The sequence below is a fragment of the Alexandromys fortis genome, unplaced genomic scaffold (assembly GCF_014885135.2).
Source record: "Alexandromys fortis isolate MF-2015 unplaced genomic scaffold, M_Fortis_MF-2015_v1.1 scaffold_41, whole genome shotgun sequence".
Lineage (NCBI taxonomy): Eukaryota > Metazoa > Chordata > Mammalia > Rodentia > Cricetidae > Alexandromys > Alexandromys fortis.
In genome coordinates this window covers 4,218,086-4,237,508 of record NW_026067923.1, presented here as the reverse complement: position 1 = coordinate 4,237,508, position 19,423 = coordinate 4,218,086, and the positions used below count along the sequence as shown (strand labels likewise).

Sequence of the window (19,423 nt, the reverse complement as noted above, 5' to 3'; positions counted from 1 at the left end):
CTAGCTCTGAACTTATAAATGACAGCTCAGTTGTTAACTTTTACCCTAGTAGCTAGGTATCCATTCATTCATTCATTGGGTTCATCGGTTAAAACTATAACAAAATAAAATATAAAAAGATAAAGCAAAAACTATGGCATCGAAGTCAGGCAAAAAAAAAAAAAAAAGCCCACAGAAAGGAGCTCAAGAGAAGGCCCAAGAATGAGAGACCCACTCACTCATTCACCCAGGATTTCCATAAGCAAACTAACCTGGAAGTCATGATATAAACACAGAGGCACTGATAGAAACCAACGCAGGCCCTGGGCATGCTACCTCAGTCTCTGTGAGTTCATACGTGTTTGCTCATGTTGATTTAGAAGTCATTTTTCTTGGTTTCCTTCATCACATCTGGCTCTTAAATTCTTTCTGCCTCCTCTTCTTCAGGGTTCCCTGATTTCTGAGGCAACGGATTTGATGGAGGCATATTATTGTGTACCAAGTTTTCTAAGGTCTCTCACTCTTTGTGTAATGTCTGGCTCTGGAGCTCTATGTTCTCATTTGCTGCAGGAGGAAACTTCTGTGATAATAGTATAGCAGAACATCATTAAAGGTTCTTTATTACTATTTTTCTTTTCTTTCTCTATTTTCTTTTCTTTTTTGGATCAGTATTATTTATTATTGTCTTAGGTTCAAAGGCTATCTAGTCTTAGGTTCTTGGTCATCCTGGAATGGGGTCCATTTGTGGAGTTAGCCTTAAGTCAACCAGTTTTTGGTTGGTTATTCCCATAACTTTTTATTGACAAAAATACCCGAGCATATCTTACAGATAGTATAAACCCTACACTATATATGTAGGGTTTATAGCTGGCTGGGTGTTTATGTTTCACTTTTTTTTTCTTTGATTGATTTTTATTGAGCTCTACATTTTTCTCTGCTTTTTCCCCTGCCTCTCTCCTACCCATGCTTCAACCCTCCCCCAAGGACCCCATGCTCCAAATTTACTCAAAAGATCTTGTCTATTTCTACTTCCCATGTGGATTAGATATATGTAAGTCTCTCTTAGTGTCCTCATTGTTGTCTAAGTTCTCTGGGATTGTGGTTTGTAGGCTGCTTTTCTTTGCTTTATGTTTAAAAGCCATCTAAGAGTGAGTACAAGTGATAATTGTTTTTCTGTGTCACTCAAAATAATGTTTTCTAGCTCCATCCATTTTCCTTCAAAACTCAAGATGTCATTATTTGTTCTGCTGTGTAGTACTCCATTGTGTAAAGGACACATAATCCAATAAAAAAAAAATGCAGTACAGACCTAAACAGAGTAGTCTCAGCAGAGGAATCTAAAATGGCGGAAAGACACTTAAGGAAATTTTCAACATCCTTAGTCATCAGAGAAATGCAAATCAAAACAAATCTGAGATTCCACCTTACATCTGTAAGAATGGCCAAAATCAAAAACACTGATGACAAATTATGCTGAAGAGATTGTGGAGAAAAGGGAACACTCCTTCATTGCTGGTGGGAATGCAAGTTAGTACAGCCCTTTTGGATGTCAGTATGGCGATTTCTCAGAAAATTAGGAAACAACCTTCCTCAAGACCCAGTAATACCACTTTTAGGTATATATCCAATGGATGCTCAATATTGCCACAAGGACATGTGTTCAACTATGTTCATAGCAGCATTGTTTGTTTCATAGCCAGAACCTGGAAACAGTCTAATTGCCCCTCAACCAAAGAATGGATAAGGAAACTGTGGTATCTTTATGTTTCATTTTTGATAGCATGCAGAGTTCCTTCCTGCATCAAAGATGCTGGAACAGAGGGTTGAAACCACTATGTAGACACCAGCTTGGCATCTACATGTTCAATAAGTCATATAGATGTTGTTTTCAACAATGGGACTTTGCTGTCAGTTTGTGGAGAGCAAGCTATAGTCTTGACAACAACCTAGGGTGAATGGGGATTCTTGTGGGGTCCCTTCTGGACAACAACCAATTAGATGTAACCAAAAATCATTTCGGAAAGCTTCTTTTAGTGACAAGGGATTGCCAGCTCGGACTCTGTCTCTCCCATTATCTGGTGATTTCATTAGGACAACTTCACATATGTGTATATTTCAGGAAATTTCTATTGTATTAGGTTTCCATACTATTTCTCCCATGCACCCTGTTTTTAGATGACTCTCCCCATATACATTCCCACAACCTCTGTGATTCTCCAATTCTAATCCTAAATCATTCATAACGATCTATTTTATTTTCCTTTCTTAATGATATCTGTTATCTCTAGTCCCTTACTCTATAGCTAACATCTGTGGTTCTATGGACTGTAGCTTGACTATAATTGACTTAACAGTTAATATTCAATATATAAGTAAATATATATAATATTTTTCTTTCTTGATTTGGAATACCTCACTCAGTAATTTTTCTAGTTCCATCCATTTCCCCACAAATTTCATGATGGGCATATTGTTTAATGGCTGAATAATACTACACTGTGCATATGTACCACACTTTATTTGTTCTTCCATTGAGAGACAACTAGGTTGTTTCCGATTTCTGGCTATTATGATTAGAGCAGCAATGACCATGATTAAGCAAGTGTCTCTGGGGTAGGATAAAGCATTCTTTGGATTCACTTCCAAGAATGATATGGCTTGATGTTGAGGTAGAATGAGTCCCAGCTTCCTGAGGAGTCACGACACTGATTACCCAGTGGCTTATACTGTTCAAGCTCACACTCCAGCAGTGCATGAATGTTTCTGTTACTCCACATTCTCACCAGCACAAGCTGTCACTTGTTTTGTTGATCTTAGACATTCTAACAGGTGTAAGATGGACTCTCCAAGTAGTTTTGATTTGCATATCCCTAATGGCAAAGGATATTAAATATTTCCTTAAGTGTTTCATAGTTATTTGAGCTTCCTCAGTTGTATATTCTCTGTTTAGATCTGTATGAATACATGGAAATAATTGGGCCCAGGATCTCACAATAAGAGGTATTAAAACAAAATCAATCCTAACGGATAATGTTACTGGTTATGATTTGATAGTTTTTAAATGGTTCAATATCTAATGAAAATAAAATAAATTAAAGATATAATTAATTTAATACCTATGTGATTAATTGGGGATGCAGCCCCTCCGCTCCTATTTCAACACTCAGGGATAGTTCCCTCTCCTACCACAGGCCAGGAGAGGTTGAGGAGGCTTCTCTCCATTGTATGCCATCACTGGGAGGATGAAGTGCAGGTCCAGATCTCTCATGCTATGTTCTCTGGAGCAGCGCACTTGCACCCCTTTCAACTGGTTCGGCTCTGCTGTGTTACCCTGGCAAGGTTCAGGGTCCACTCTACCACAGGTTACAACTGGTGAGGGACAGTATCAGCCCTCTCAGCTGCTGCAGGTGCCAATGGGCAAGGGGGGGCATCTTTCCCTCTCTCTCACCACTTATGGCAGACGACGGGTACGGGGCCAGATTTCCCACTCTCGGGACCTACACCTTTGCCAGCAGGGTCAGCCCTGTCCATATGGCTCAGGTGCGGTGCAGGGTCTGCTCTTTTGAGTATTGCAGCTGGTACGGGACAGGACCAGCTCCCGCTCTCACGCTCCAGCGGCCAGCTCTCCCATTTACCACAGACAACAAGGAGTGAGGGGTGGCATCTCTTTCCTGCCCATGCTTCCACATGGCATGGAAGACCAGTACTAGAACTAGGTCTCTCATACTTATGCATTTTAGGCTGACTCACGGGCCAGCAGGCTCAGTGCTACTTTGCTGCCCAGGTGAGTTTCAAGGCCTCTGCTTTCCCTAGTGCTGCCGCTGCTGGGATGCTAGGCCAGCTCAACGGTTCTCACGTCTTCCGGGTCATTCCTCCCACCTGTCAAAGTGGGTGAGGGGCAGGAAGATGGGATTTCCCTCTTGTTCTCAGTATGGTATGGCAGATGAGGGGCAGGTCCGGCTCTCCCACTCTCATGCACACAGGGCCAACTCAGCAGCACCCTTGCCAACAGAATCACTGCTGGCATGATGCCCAGGCAAGGTGGGGGTCTTCTCTCTGCAGTGCTGCAGCTGGTGATGGGTAGGACAAGTTCCCCCTTACACTGTAGCAAGTGAGGGGCAGGTCCAACTTTTGTGCAGCCCTCCCGTGGTAATAGGAGCCACAGACCATGGGGGTAGACTTGGACCTTGGTAGTAGCTCAAGCCTGTAGATCACGTTGGGGGCTCAGATGTCAAGAAGGCCGCTTACCTCAGTCTATCCCTCATTGCCTTTGGATCAGAGGCAGATATGAACCATTCTTTGTCTCTGTCTCTTTGTCCCTCTGTCCTTTTCTTCCTCCCCTCCCCCCTCCTTTTCTCCCTCTCTCTCTTTTTCTCTCTTCCCCCACTATAAATTTTCTCCCCCTAATCGAGCCTGTCTACCTGAGGTCTTGTGGAACCTGGCCTGTTTTGCCTGGAGCAGAGAAAACAGACGAGCATATAAACCACTTCTCCCGCTCAGTCTTACAGGTCCCGGGAAGTTTCCCATCTCCTCTTCCACGTCCAGGGCAGAGTCCACGAACAATCATGTCACTTTAATTGCTTTTAAATTACATTTACTTGTTGTGCATATCTTTATGTATGTATTTCTGAGGCATGTGCATGAAATGGTGCACATGTGGAGGCCAGAGGGTAGCTAGTGGGAGTTGATTCTCCTCTCTCAGCATGTGAGATCTGGGAAGCAGACTCAGGTAATTATTCTTGGCAGCTAGCTCCTTTCTCCCAGGACCATCTTGCTCCCCATCTAAATTCACTTTCTAGAGGCTGAGTTCTATGTGGTAGAATGACACAGTTCAACATATTTTATAAGTTATGATTGAAGTGATATTTCAGTCAAAATATGTTTTGTAGATATAGTTAGTGTATTGGTCTGCATAATTTAGAAAATTAGCTTAAGTTAGTGGATGAGGGAAAATTTCAGATAAAATGCAGCTTACTTATCTTTTACATGAGTAAGACTATTGTGTTCTTGTTTTGTGCTTACTGTTGGCCACATTTTCTATAACAAATGAAATCATTCTGAAATCTTATAATTACCAATTTTGGAGGCACTTGTCTCTTGTAATTACTTCTGGGAATGCGTGTGAGGTGCCCACCAGACTTTGCAGTCAACAAAGCACATTTTTTTCTGTGTAGCAAGATGATGTTCGCCCTTTATTTTTCTTCATTAAATATTGTAAATGCAGTCAAAAGCTCCTGGAGAGGAAGGCTTTAGGGGACTTAATTCCGTTATTTAGTTAAATTGGCATAGCATCCAGTCACCTTGTAAATATGCTCTTATACCTAGACAGTACTTATAAGATATTCTCCTCTAAGGCTAAGGGGACAACGCGGGAGAGGAGACAGAAAGAGGAGAGAGCTAGAAAATACAGGAAATGACTGTGAAATACCATCTTCTCAGCAATGCATGGCCATAGGAATCAGGGATTCTCCATATTGAAAGATGACTACACTGTTCAAGAATGGTTCTACAATCAGAAATGGATGAATGAAAGACCCAGAGAGTCTGACTCATCAAAGCTGCTCACTGAATTTGGGGAAATAAGCCATTTCTTTCAGGGGTGGGCACATTGATGCCTTACCAGGCTTCAATGAATATTCCAAATAAAGTAGCCAAACAGATGGTTATGATTGAAAACAAAGCCAAGAATCATGAATCTAGGAAAAGTATCAGAAGTGAAGAGGAAGAGTCGATGGAGGGAGAGAATAAGAGGTTTGTAGAGAGATTATCCAGAACAGCAGAATGCATAATATATATGTATATATATATCCATAAAATTTTCATTTTGTTATTATATTTTGTGCTCTTTTAAACAATCTTAAAATTTAAATATATTTTGGTCATTTTCTTCCCCTCTTTCAAGTTTTTCCAGATCTGTTCCCCCTTTGTATCAACCCAAGTTTAAATTTTAAATTTTTTCTCAAAAAAAAAAAGCAAAAACAAAATACATCTGCCCCCCCCCCACCAAAACCTTTAAACTGTAGCCTAATAAAAAAACATGTGAAAACTGTGGAATCCATTATATGTTGGTCAACTACTACACCTAAACATGGGGCTTGTCCTGGGGTGGTTTATTTATCCAGCATCACATTATTGAAGAAAACTGATTTTCTGATCCAGCAGGTATAAGTGACAGTTCAATTGTTAACCTTTACCACAGTGGCTGGGTTTTCATTCATTCATTTACTCATATTCTTTAAATTATAACAAAATAAACTAAAATAAAACAAAACTACCACATAGCAGTTGGGCAAGACAAACCAACTGGAAAAAAAAAAAAGCCCAAGAGAAGACACACATGGGACTCCAATAAAACACTAAACAAGAACCAATAAAACGCTAAACGAGAACCAATAATATATGCACAGAGGACCTGGTGCAAACCCATGAAGGCCATGTGCATGATGCTTTAAGTTTCTGTGAGTTCATATGAGCTTTGTTCATATTGACTTAGAGGGCCTTGTTTTCTTGGTGTCCTCTAATTTCTCTGACCATTAAACCATTTCTTAATTTATTTAAATTTTGAATAAGCTTAGAAAATGAAATAAGATTTACTATTTAGTCTTTGCTCAATGTACTACCTAATTTTGATACTTAACAAGTAAACACAACCATATTTTGAATTGGAAAAATAAAAATGAGAAATTAGGCAAAAATTTCACTACTTCTGATGATCATCTAATACATGGAGTGGCTACCTCACACCTGGTGCTGTTATGAGTTCTGTAGTGCAATGGCCATTTGACGGGAGAAAGTAGTATTTCACAACTTCCCTCCTCCTCTTTGTTTCCTACTTTCCTTCCATCCTCTTCTGCTTGATCCCTAAGTTTTGGGGCTGGGGAGGGTTGATATTTCATTTACTTTTGACAACAGTCTCATATGACTTCAACTAAGGCTTTTGAAAAACTGATATCTGGGATAAATGAAACAATAAGGATCTCGAAAATATCCAAAGATAACAAATAGTATACACATACTTCATAGAAATGAATTTTCAAAATGCAGCATTTGTCAGGAGTTTTAGATAAGTAATTAGAACAGTTCCTAATGATCTTCCACTTGTCTTGAATATGTGACAACCATAGACTTCATTGACAATTGTTGATATAGACTGCTGGTGATTTGTAGGCAATTCTCATCATTTATCTTCTATGTTTATGTTTTAATAGAACATTAGTTAATTGTTTTAAATTTAATTATTCTGAGCATGAGTCAGTTTAAATTTCAAGTAACATGAAGTTTTCCTTAAACACATGTGTTCATTAGCATAGAACACATTCTACAAATATAATAAACACATAGAAATTGTATATTGCTTATCCCTTTACACACTATCACTAGGCCTAAGTTTCAGTGAGCTACAAAGCGTTCAGTTTCATGTGAGTAGAACTTTTCTGTCAGGAGTGAGACGAAAGGCTGAACCTGCAGGGTTCCTCACACTTTCCCCCAGGGGTGTTAGGAGAAGTACAAAACTGTAGACCAAGGAGATCTGTGATCTGCCAAGCAGTCTATGCATCCGCTACAACAGTTTCATTTATTTGCCAAGTTAGACTTGGCTCCAGTTATGATTTTGGGCTGTTGGTTGTAGCTTTCTTTAAGGGTGACTCTACATGTGTGCTGTACCTCCCAAGGTTTTGGGGTGAGTTGACATGTGTGTTGTATCTCCCAATGAAAGTCTTTCATACAACACATACTGATCAAGAACCATTCAGCAATGTACTGGCTTTGAGGTACAGAATTAAGGATCATATGCTTTTCATTTTTCTTATTGTATAACATGTTTTATCAGATAGATAAAAATAGTTCATTTTTAGGAATCTGAAAAGTCATTAGGATACTTAAATCTTTAAAATTGTCATTTTAAGCTTAAAATGGATATGATTAAAATAGAAACATTTTAGTACCTCACTCTATGACACTGATAGAAACATGGCCTACACTATTCCATTTATAAGAACAGCAATTGGATTTGTAAATTTTAAGTGTAGTTTTACTATCCTGAAATGACCTTTAATTAAATTAGATGTTCTCTTATAATTTACTCCATATAGGATTTTCTCCTCCTTGTGAGGGTTATTGTGTTAGGACCTAGTGTAAACTATGTCTATTGTAATTTATTTAATTTTACAAGTTATAGAGAACATAGTATTTATGTATTTATTGCTATATTTAGTGAAAATGGCCATAAGGAATAAAATGCTTTCCAGTATTTTTGTTTAAAAAAAGTTTCATAGAGGAGTGCATTTTAGCAAGTTCAGAATTTATGAAGGTCTAAATTCACATACTGTCACTGAGAGCATTCTGACTCCTTGAAGATTAATCAAAGCTAATCCTAGCCAAAAAACTATTCCATCCCAAATAGGTTGTTAGTTCATACTCTAAACTTAGATTTAAAAAAAGAAACAGGTGCAAATATGCTCTGGAGAATTGGTTGGCTTGAGAATTAAGAAAGATTTACCCACAGGTAAACCATACAAACTACCATATACCTGACAGGGAGGTGCATCATTGGTCCTCAGCAAGAACAGCAAGTGCTCTTCACCAGCTGAGCCACCGCTCCAGACTCTTAATTTGAAATTTAAAGGCATTTTGTCTTATGAAATACACAAACATCTATAATGTGTAGATTCATGTCAGTGTCCAGATGGAGATGTCAATTACTAAAGCTAACCTAAGTCTCATTTCATAGTTGGTACAATGAACACATTAGAGTCACACATACCAACTGTGTTACTTTGGTTCCCTCTTCCATTTAAAAAAAAAGTACCCTTTTAGTTTACATCTAGAAATGTAGAATCATTTTAGTATTGGATTTCACTGCTAATATTTTATTATTTTTTGACCATGACTGTATTTATTATCTTTTTTCTCTAATTAGAATACATTGATTGAGCCTTATTTCTGTAACTTTATATGATTGTTTTAAAGTACTTATTGCACTTCAAAAGATTATCCAGCAAAAAATAATTTCACTGTTATTTTTCATCTTTAAAACTATGTCACAGCTATGGATAATCTAACACTGATTTAAGTATAAGTATATCCTTGAAAGATAAGGAAATGGAAGTACAAAGAGTTCTTCTTCCTTCTTTACTTCTTTTTTTCCTATTTATTTATTTATTTATTAAAGATTTCTGTCTCTTCCCCACCCCGCCTCCCCTTTCCCTCCCCCTCCCCCAGTCAAGTCCCCCTCCCTCGTCAGCCCCTTCCTTTCCTTTTTTTTAAAAATAGGATCTTACTTTGAAGACTTGACCAACACGGGGTTATGCAATGAATCAAGTAGACTAAAACTCAGAGATATCAACTTGAATCTTCCTTGTGATTCCTGAGATTAAAGGAATGTGCCCACATGTCTGCCCTCTTCTTTTATAATACACCACCCAACAGTTTTATGGAAATATCTTTGGAGTCTTGGGGATTAGCAAAACCCTTAAAAACTGAATAAGAAAAAGTTCAATTTATATTCAGAACAAGAGGTTTCCCGTGACATAGTGACAATGACCATTATTTCTACACAGAAACAGAAAACGAAATAATAGGCCCCAACCCTGCTAAGTCCTTTAGTTTGAATTGCTTTAGTTATAGATTCATTTAGTGGATAAATGTTAATAAACTTCAACTTAAATAAATAAATGGAAATTCTACATCTCCTTAGAATATTGCATTTTAATTGCATTCCTGAGTACAGGCAGTAACTGTAAAGTTTCAGAGTTTACAAAATTAATCACAGAAGAGTATAAACTAGCTAGATTCTGATCTAACAGGGTGAATGCACCTGGAAAATTGCCAGTTTTGACCACTGATTGGAACTTTCAAATATGTCATCAGAAGAGCAACCAAAGCTGTCTTTGTCAACATTTTAGGTGTGGCCCTTTAATGGAAATGCTCCTTGAATAGGAGCTCACAGGCTCATCCATCCCCAACTAGTGCATCTCCTCATTTAAAGAATATAGACATCAACTTCTTTTCCATAAAGATCTTAATTTATTCTAATTTGGAAATGACAGTTCTTATCATTCTCTCTCATACATTCACACACACACACACACACACACACATATGTTCATGCACATACACAGACTCTCTCACTCTCTCCATAACTTCAAAAGCACCTACATCAAACAACCTACAAAAAAAATGTATTTACTCTAAACCAAATAAGAGCTTTTGTACTAACCTTATAGAGTAGTGGTAATTTTCCTAATTTCAGGAGTGCAATTTGATTTGTTGTATTTTTCAATTTTCTAATCCTTTTCAAATCATCTGCAGTTCCATAACTCACATCAATGACATCAGCCTGAAAATACGAGAAAATATAAAGAAAAATAAAACCTTATAATAAGAATAATATCAGTTATGCAGTTGGCTATAGTGGCACAAATCTTCAAAGGCACCCTATCCAGTCGCAACCCTAATTCTCTAATTGATCACTGACATCTGCGTCTCTTAACAGGAAGATAAAGTTTAATCATCACTTCTCTACCTCCTCCTCCTCCTCCTCTGTGAGGTAAAAGCCATCAGCATAGTTTTCCTAGAGTCAAGTTTGTTGAGTCATTTTACAAACATCAAAGGAATAAATTTTTAGGATCAATAAGAATCAGGATAATCATACCAATCTCAAACTTGTGAGTTCAACAAGCCATCATTTATTATTATTATCAAATATAAATATCTATGAAAAATTGTACACAACTGTTGGAGTTGCTCACATGACCAGATTATCACTGACGATTATGTCACCCCACCACAAATATGACACTCTGGTGCTGAAAATATGCTTTCAAATCATTATTTATGCCATAATTCATAACCTCTATATTATTGTTTTTAAACAGTTCCTCATTTTCTCAAGTTAAATTACGAATATGTGAAGCCTCTATTGGTAGTCCTGTTGATGTTTTTCTTATTGCAAAATTCTGAACTGCAGGACCCATCAAAGACATTCCTAGCAGGCAAGATGGTTCTTTCCAGCTATGTTTTTTGTAACTTTTGTTATTTAAATAATTGTTGTGTGTTCCAATGCTTATGTATTACAAAATATATTCTTTCAAGTTTCAGTTTTCACAGGCGGGATGATAAAAAGAGTGAGTGACAGTGGACAGAAAAATGGAGAGGGAAAATTCCACCCTCTTCACTCCATCTAAGGTATTTCATCCTCATTAGACAATTCCTCTGAGCAATGGTTCTGTTTTAAGAACTCATAAGTATTATATGCAGTCAAGAAGCAGAATTCAATGGACACATTCTGCTCCTACATTCCACTTTTCATACAACAAATCTATGATCCAAGTCAGGCAATGGTGCAACTCCCAGGCGGCAACTCTTTTTTTAGTATAGACAATATAGTCCCCCACAGGCATGACTAAAGGTCCAGCCAGCCACTAGGGAGTTTTTAGATTCCATTGAGTTGATTATTAATATTATCCATCACTTTCAGCTATCACACTGATCAACATCTTCAAAACTTTGCTAACATATCAAGGCTCATTTCAACCTTACCTATGAGATAAATTGTATTTCACTGCTACCCAATATAAACTTTTACTTCTTTGACTTCCAAATAATCTGTGTCTGCCTCTGTTAAAGAGCTCCTACTGTTTAGCCACAAACTTTGTATTTTACATCCCCTTTGAATATTTTTTTTAAATTGTAAAACTTGAAAATTCTCCTACTCTTGATGGAGACATCTCTTTAATTTATATACATGTAGCCTTCTAAACAAGAAAGGGATATTTCTGCTTTTAACAAAAATTATTTGTACATTTCCAAACTTCTATTATGACTCGAAAATCAGTCTTCTTAGCCGGGCGGTGGTGGCACATGCCGAGCTCTGCCAGCACTCGGGATGCAGAGGCAGGCGGATCACTGTGAGTTCGAGACCAGCCTGGTCTACTAGAGCTAGTTCCAGGACAGGCTCCAAAACCACAGAGAAACCCTGTCTCAAAAAAAAGAAAAAAAAAGTCTTCTTGCCTCTTCCACAACATGGATTTACATACAAACCACAAATAATAATAACCCGAGATAGCGAACATTTTTGCCTCTTAAGGAATATTCTTATGAGCTTCAAGAGATCAATCTAGATCCACCAATATTATCACAGATACAAAATAAGGCCAGATAAGTATTACTTGTCTACAATTTGGCAGAGAGGAGAAATTTCCTCTCTCAACCTGGTTTGGAAGGCCTTTTTTCTCATCTGCCAAAACCATGCACTTAAACACTCCAAGTGTGTACCTAAGGGGAAAAGGTTTCCTCTCCAATACCCCTTAACTTCATGTTCTTCCACCAGATTTATCATCATTTAAAGTGTTACAAATTGTTCTTACTTTGGCCATGGCATCCCCCTTGCTTCAGCTCTGTGCCCTACTCTCCTATCTCATCGCAGAAGGACCTATTGTGTTCTCCTGATGCAGACTGCTCCAAAGCTTCCTAGGCACCTCATGGAGTCTGAGACAGCCTGCTCTTCCATGGATTTCTAGTGTTCAAGTACATATCAGAAGGAAGCAACGATGAGAGAACTTTACACTCTATGTCACTTTTTTTAACCATACTGAACTCTATAGCCCAGGGACTGGAATGCCTTTAAAAAATGTTTTGTTAATAGTTGTATAGATTATATACATGATACTATAATGTAAATGCTATCAGACAATCTCCTTATGTTTTTCTGATAATTGCTCTAATATGAAAATTTTGTTATGTGTATTTTGAGATAGTTGCTACTAACCTGTCATAGCTAAAATAATTTATTATTGTCTTGATTATAAATTTGACTTATCAGATATACTTAACTGCAATCTTAGTCCTAACCACTAACCAGGCAAACCCTATCTAGTAATCCTTCATCAAAATGCAGTCTATTATTCAAGGACTAATAGATAAAATAACATTCTTTTTTTTTTCTGGTTTTTCAAGACAAGGTTTCTCTGTAGCTCTGGAGCCTGTCCTGGAAGTAGTTCTTGTAGACCAGGCTAGCTTCAAACTCACAGAGATCTGCCTGTTTCTGCCTCCTGAGATCTGGAATTAAAGGTGTGTGCCACACCACCACCCGCCCTTAACATTTCTTTCTTTTAACAGCTCAAACCTACAACTTTTAGACACGCTTAACCACATCATACCATACTATTATAAATTTTTATATCACTCCTCTGTCTTACTGTAGATGAGAGATATTCTAACATCATATACAACTCATCTACAAGATGGCCAAACTAGTTCTTTGCTTACGATCTATATTCATGAATGACTATTTATTTCAAACTTATTATACTTTAAGTCATCCTCAAACTTATTAGTTATCCACATTATTCATTGCCCAGAAATATATACACATGCTGCATTTATTAAACAAAAGGAGGGGAGATACCGTCAGCCACAAGTACAGCTGACAGATCTAAAGACGGATCCTTGAGAGTATGGTCAGCTAGAGAACCAGATTTGCAGAGCTTTGGGAACTCTTGATTTTTGGATAGTCACTGTCTTTCTGTAGAAATCTTGTGAAGCCATGGTTCTTCTCCCTTCCATAATGGGAATCTTCCCAAAATATCGCAGCAGTGTATGACTTCTAACTGTACATGCACCTGGATGACCTTTCCCACACCATGGGACCCTGGTGAGAAAGCCAGCCAAACCTTTGTTCTCATTGTCAAATCTACATAAAGCCTGACCCACCCCCACAACTATCCTTATTGACAGGACTTATTGACAAGAAAGGAACCCTGATCAGGAGGCACTGAACAAGGAGAAATAGTGTGCATTACTTTTTTTTTTTTCATTTGATACAAGGTCTTAGTCTAGGAAATTAACTGTTTGTACCTTTACCCCTACAATATACAAGGAAAAAACCTTGCTTTGGGTTACTAAACCAACCCCAGAGAAAGAAATTCCTTCTCCACTGGGTGCCAGCAGATACAGCACTCTGATGCTTAGGAGTGGGGGCAAACTCCATCCCAATCCTCCTGGTATCTGCCAGGGAATTTCACAGCCACTCCCTTCCTGAGCCATATGGCATCTACCTTGTCATTCTTTCATCCATCCTTTTAGCCCTAAGAACTGCAGGCATGGTACCTTTTAATCACCTATGGAATTGCTAACTATGTCTGGGATGTGAAGAACAGCGAGGAACATCAAAAGAGGAAAATTGAGAAGGAACATTGAAAGGGGAAGGAGCATCAAGAGAGTGTTAAAGAGAGTAAGAAAGAATAAATGAGACATGATAAAAAGACTCACTTGAGCTTATTTATTTTGTTTACCCACAGGATTTCCTCTGCTATATCAGTCCTTCTGAATCCTGAGAGATTTAGTGGGGCTCAACTCCAACATAATCCTTATTACCTCCCTTGTTCCCTCTCAGTGGTGTGTGTGTGTGTGTGTGTGTGTGTGTGTGTGTATGTGTATATATGTGCACAAGTGTGAGTATATTTGTGTGTATGCATGTGTGCATGCATAGTTTCAATTTCTACTACTACAAGACTTTTGTTGAAGGCACATTGAACATTAGTTTCCCCAATTATTCAGCATGCATTGTTGGTTGCTAAGATTTATACTTAAATAAAATGCAGTAATGGGAAAGCAATGTTATACTTCCAAGTGAACTTGCCAAGAAATCTAACTGTTAAAACACTTCTGTCAGAATGAGCTTTCACTATGATTTTCTTTCTATTAAAATATTACTATAAGTGCATTTAATATAATTTTGAGTTTACTAAAGCCATTACCATATAAATAACTGTTGATCTATGATTTTAAGAACCTTATTAAATAAATTATCATATAATGTTAATGAGTGTATTGCTAAAATAAGAAAATTTGTATTTTTCTTTTCAAATTTCTCAGCTATACACCAAATAATTGGGATTCAGTGACAGAGCCTAGAAACAGACTACTACTCTATTGGTCATATTACTGAACATATTTGTCATATTTAGAAATGGTTGTGGAAATTACAGCATTGGGAAGATAAGACTCAGTGTTAGATGTTTGTTCAATGTATTATATAGATGTGAATATATTATATATATTTTGACATATATATCATACATGTGTGACAATTACAAAAGTACCAATCATGAAAAATATTACATTATTGAAAAAATATTAAAGTATTCATAGCTTGTATCAAAAGTTCAATCAGTTCTTCAATTAACTTCAAATAAAATACATCTAATTAGACTAAAGAATGTAGGTATAGAAGAGATTTTATCCTTACTACAATTTTCCTCAGCACAGACAAACCTATACAAATCTGCTTTAACTTATGTGTAATAATTACAATATTTGCAGTAGCCTTAGATTTCTGATGACTTGCAGGTTTGACAAAAAATGCATGCATTGTCTTTTGAAGATTTCTCTTAGAATATCCTTTCTGAAAGCCTTTCTCACTTACCTATAAGAAAGCTGAAAGTCATGGCTGTCATAAAAGTACTGAGTTATTCTGATACACATGTGCAATGCTATGATAATGTGCCAAGCCATTCCTGTCCATGTGTGGTCATTGCTACAGTGATCTTCCAAATGAATATCTGCTGTTATGTTAGAAAAGTTATTCACTAGTACATCAGGAATACTCTATTTAGTTTATGCCCCAAACTAGAGATGAAGTTGAATCTTACATATTGTACTTTTCAGTGAGAAACAAAGAATTTAAAACAATAGTGACAAGTAAAAAGCAACAGTACACCTTATTCCAGGACAAAAATAATCCATTTTACTAGGTGGATAACAAAATTGGTACACGTTGAAATATTTGAGAGGAAATGGGACACGATATAAAAATAAATGCTTCTGGAATATTTGAGAAGAAATCAGCAAGATTATTAACAAAGCTTGGGACTTATATGGTAGAATGATACTTGTTAAAACAGGATTTAAATGTCTTTAATGGAATTTTTATAAATCAAAATAGTTGTTAAAAGAACGTCATAGAAATTAGAAAGTCAGTCTTCCTGTGCAGTGAGTAATATTAAATATTAAGATAATTAAATCATTTTAGGAAAGGCATTGCATATCAATGACTTACTAAAAGTGTTACAACTTCACTGTGAAAAAATATTTTCCTTAAAGTGTCAAGCTTTTGGGTTGTTAATCAGACATACTATGGAACAATAACAATAACCAACATGTATTTGATAAATCTCTGTGTCTAGAACACTCTCTAAAATACCCATCTCAGATAGCCACCCAGTATTGCCACCACCTCATTAGAAGGAAACTGAGATTCAGAGAAGAAAAGAATCTGTCTAAGCTTTATCTTTTGTGGTCAGGAGTTGGACAAACTCTCTGGAGGCCATTTCATCAAGTTGGTTAACAACTGAATCCACAAGTGAAGAAAAATTCATGGTGCTGTCTGCTTAAACAGAGCCAGTCAGTCTGTGGATCAAAGGCTCTGCTTAAAATTATATTTTCCTAGGGGTTAGAGGAAAGTCCTTGATATAAAGATGAGGCCCTGACTTCAGGTTCACAGTGTACACCTGAAAAGCTTGGCACAGAGGACCAGTCCATAACCTCAGTGCTGAGGACAGACACAAGATAATGCTTGCAGTGTTGTGTCACCGAATGTAGGTGTGAGATAGAGGTTTAATGAGAGACCCTGCATCAAAATAAGGTGACAAGTAACAGAAGACAGCTGATATCATCTGCCTGTGGTCTCCACATGGGCTTGCAAAGACAAGAACACTCTTCCCACACAGACGTTACCTATGCACACTACACATGGGCACACACACAAAAACACACGCACACATGCATGTACACACACATACATACACAGACACACATGCACACACCTGCACACACTTGCACAAACACACACGTACATACATGCATGCACACACATACACATACAAGACAACATGTGTACACACACCCACAGACACAAATGCACACATATACATACACATGCATGCGTGCACACACGCACATGCAACAAAACACACATGCGCACATGCATGCACGCACATATACACACACAGACACACATGAACACACACAACCAGCACACACATACATGCACTCACACAAGCACATAATACACATACATGCATGTGCACACACACATGCACACACATACACATACACACAGTCATGGTCAGCAAGTAAAATGATTTGCAGATTTTGTGTTCTATACCAGAACCATCTAAACCGAATCTCTACCCATCAGCCTGTTGAGGTCTAGTCCAATGGCATCAACTTCTACAGCATCTAAATCTAAAGCATTTCAATCTAAAGGAGTTTACTTTGTGTGTTTTGCAGGCTGAGTATAAAAAGCCAAAATGCTGATAAATTCTGTTTCTACTGACTGATATCTTTCTGTTTGACTCTACATATAAGAGAGAGGACATGTTCTTGATATCATAAAACCTTTATTTTTTTTTTTTTGCACAAACACATTACTTACACAAAAACAGGTTCCCACCTTTATACATTACCTTAAACCTAACATAATTTCATAAACCATGTCGTGTAGTGGCATTTCACTTGTATTTTAATAAATAAAATTTTCTGAAGATCCGAAAAGCAAAGCAGCCAATCACTGGCTCTTACCTTGACCTCAATTCAAAATGGCAATCTGGCTTCTAGGAATCTCAGATTGAGACTGATATTGATAGCTTTTTCCTCCCATTTTATAATGCTCTCTAGGACTGGGATTGAAGGTGTCTACAACTGGAATTAAAGAGATTCACTACCCGGTTTCCATGGCAACAAGTGTGGCTACTGGAATTAAACGTGTTTGGTGTAACTCTTTGGTCCGTAAGGCTGACCAGTGGGGCTGTTTTACTCTCTGATCCTCAGGCAACTTTTATTTATTAAAATACAAGTGAAATGCCACTATAATGTTGAAAATTGAAGACTGGGCTTGACATGTGAATGTTTTATTTAAAACAGACAATGAAATCCATAGCCAAGTTCTAGAAGATATTTCTTATGAGCTGTGAAATGCTTATTTTCTTAAGATGTATGTCATGAGGAGAATAAAGTTAGAAGTAAAACAAACAGCAAAAAAAGAGGAAAAGAAAGATCTTAAGAACCAAAGTCCATGAATCCTGCCACTGTATAGCATCTTATAGATGTTGCACTCATGAAATCTAAACAACATGCCTAAGCAAGACCTAGATAATGACCCCAGAGAACCTCTTAATGCCATAGGGGAAATTTCACAAGGTCCTACCCTTCAGTGATGAAATACAAGCAATAATGGTTTCTGAGAGAGGAACAATCAGTTTTTTCCATCCAAGATGTTATCTAATTCTAAATATTTGTACAGATATGTAACATTTCAGGATCCAGTAGGCTGTGTGTGTGTGTGTGGGTGTGCGTGTGTGTGTTCAAGTCAATAATAATTATAGGAGAAATGTTGTGTTCTTGAGTGGGAGTTGGGGGGACCATGGGAAGAGGTGAAGGGGTGAAGGAGAAGGAGGGGTTAAAATGATGTACATATAGTATTTATGAATGATGAAACAATCAAAAATAATTTACAAAATAAAAGAAAATAACTTCTAGAATGTTTTTAATTTACTGAAAAAGCAATATATTTTAAAACATTTAATTTATTTATCTTAATATATAGAAGAAGATGATGATGATTAAGATGATAATGTGTTTTTTGTGTGTGTATGTACATCTATACATAAGCATGCATTTGTCATGAAGCATATGTAGAGGTCGTAAAACAACTTATTGAAGGCATTGTTTTATCTCTTCTATTAATGTGAATGATAATGTTTGAACTTGGGATGTCATGTTTGGCTTTGTACTTTGAGGACTCTAGCTTGCCCAAAACTCTATATATTATGAGTGACAGGTTTTTTTTTTACTTGATACCGAGGTAAAGTATCATATATGTTAATTGAAATAAAATAAAATATCATCAATTATATATATCAAGAGTAAATGTTAAGTGTATACTTTTTCTAGAAACAAAATATAGAAAAAAAAATTTTGGTTCAAAATTTTAACAGAAGTAACACAATAAAGTAGTAACTTTCTGTCACAGTAATTTCTGTGACATTGATAATCCTATGAGTTTTATGATCAAATTTCCACAGATTATATTAATAGATATTTTAAAATTTAAAAAATAATCTGTAGCTGATTAATAAAATGTTAATGTGAAATGAGTTAACTATTTCATTAATTAAAAACAAGAACATTAGAGCAGTCAAAATATTTAAGATTTATCTGTCAAATATTAAATAAACAGCTCAAATATGTACAAAATAAATGAAAAACAGGGAACACAATTTTCAAATAAGATAGCTAATTTTATAATTTCTATTCTTTTATATTCTCTTAATGTTAACAATCACACTAGTTAAAAAATTATTGGAATCCTATTAAAGTTAACATTACCCAAAGTTAATTGGTATAGAAATTTAAAATTCTGTTTGATGGAATTATTTATGTCAGA

At 36.8% G+C, this 19,423-nt stretch overlaps 1 protein-coding gene across 7 annotated transcripts in view; it reads right to left on the bottom strand.

The window, feature by feature from the left end:
- Naaladl2 (N-acetylated alpha-linked acidic dipeptidase like 2) overlaps positions 1-19,423 on the bottom strand; it is a 1,236,187-nt gene that overhangs the window by 516,350 nt on the left and 700,414 nt on the right. For all 7 annotated transcript variants that reach the window (XM_050142050.1, XM_050142054.1, XM_050142052.1 and 4 more), the window contains one exon: positions 10,196-10,315. In XM_050142050.1, the coding sequence (XP_049998007.1) occupies positions 10,196-10,315 (120 nt within the window). The remainder of the gene's footprint in view (positions 1-10,195; positions 10,316-19,423) is intronic.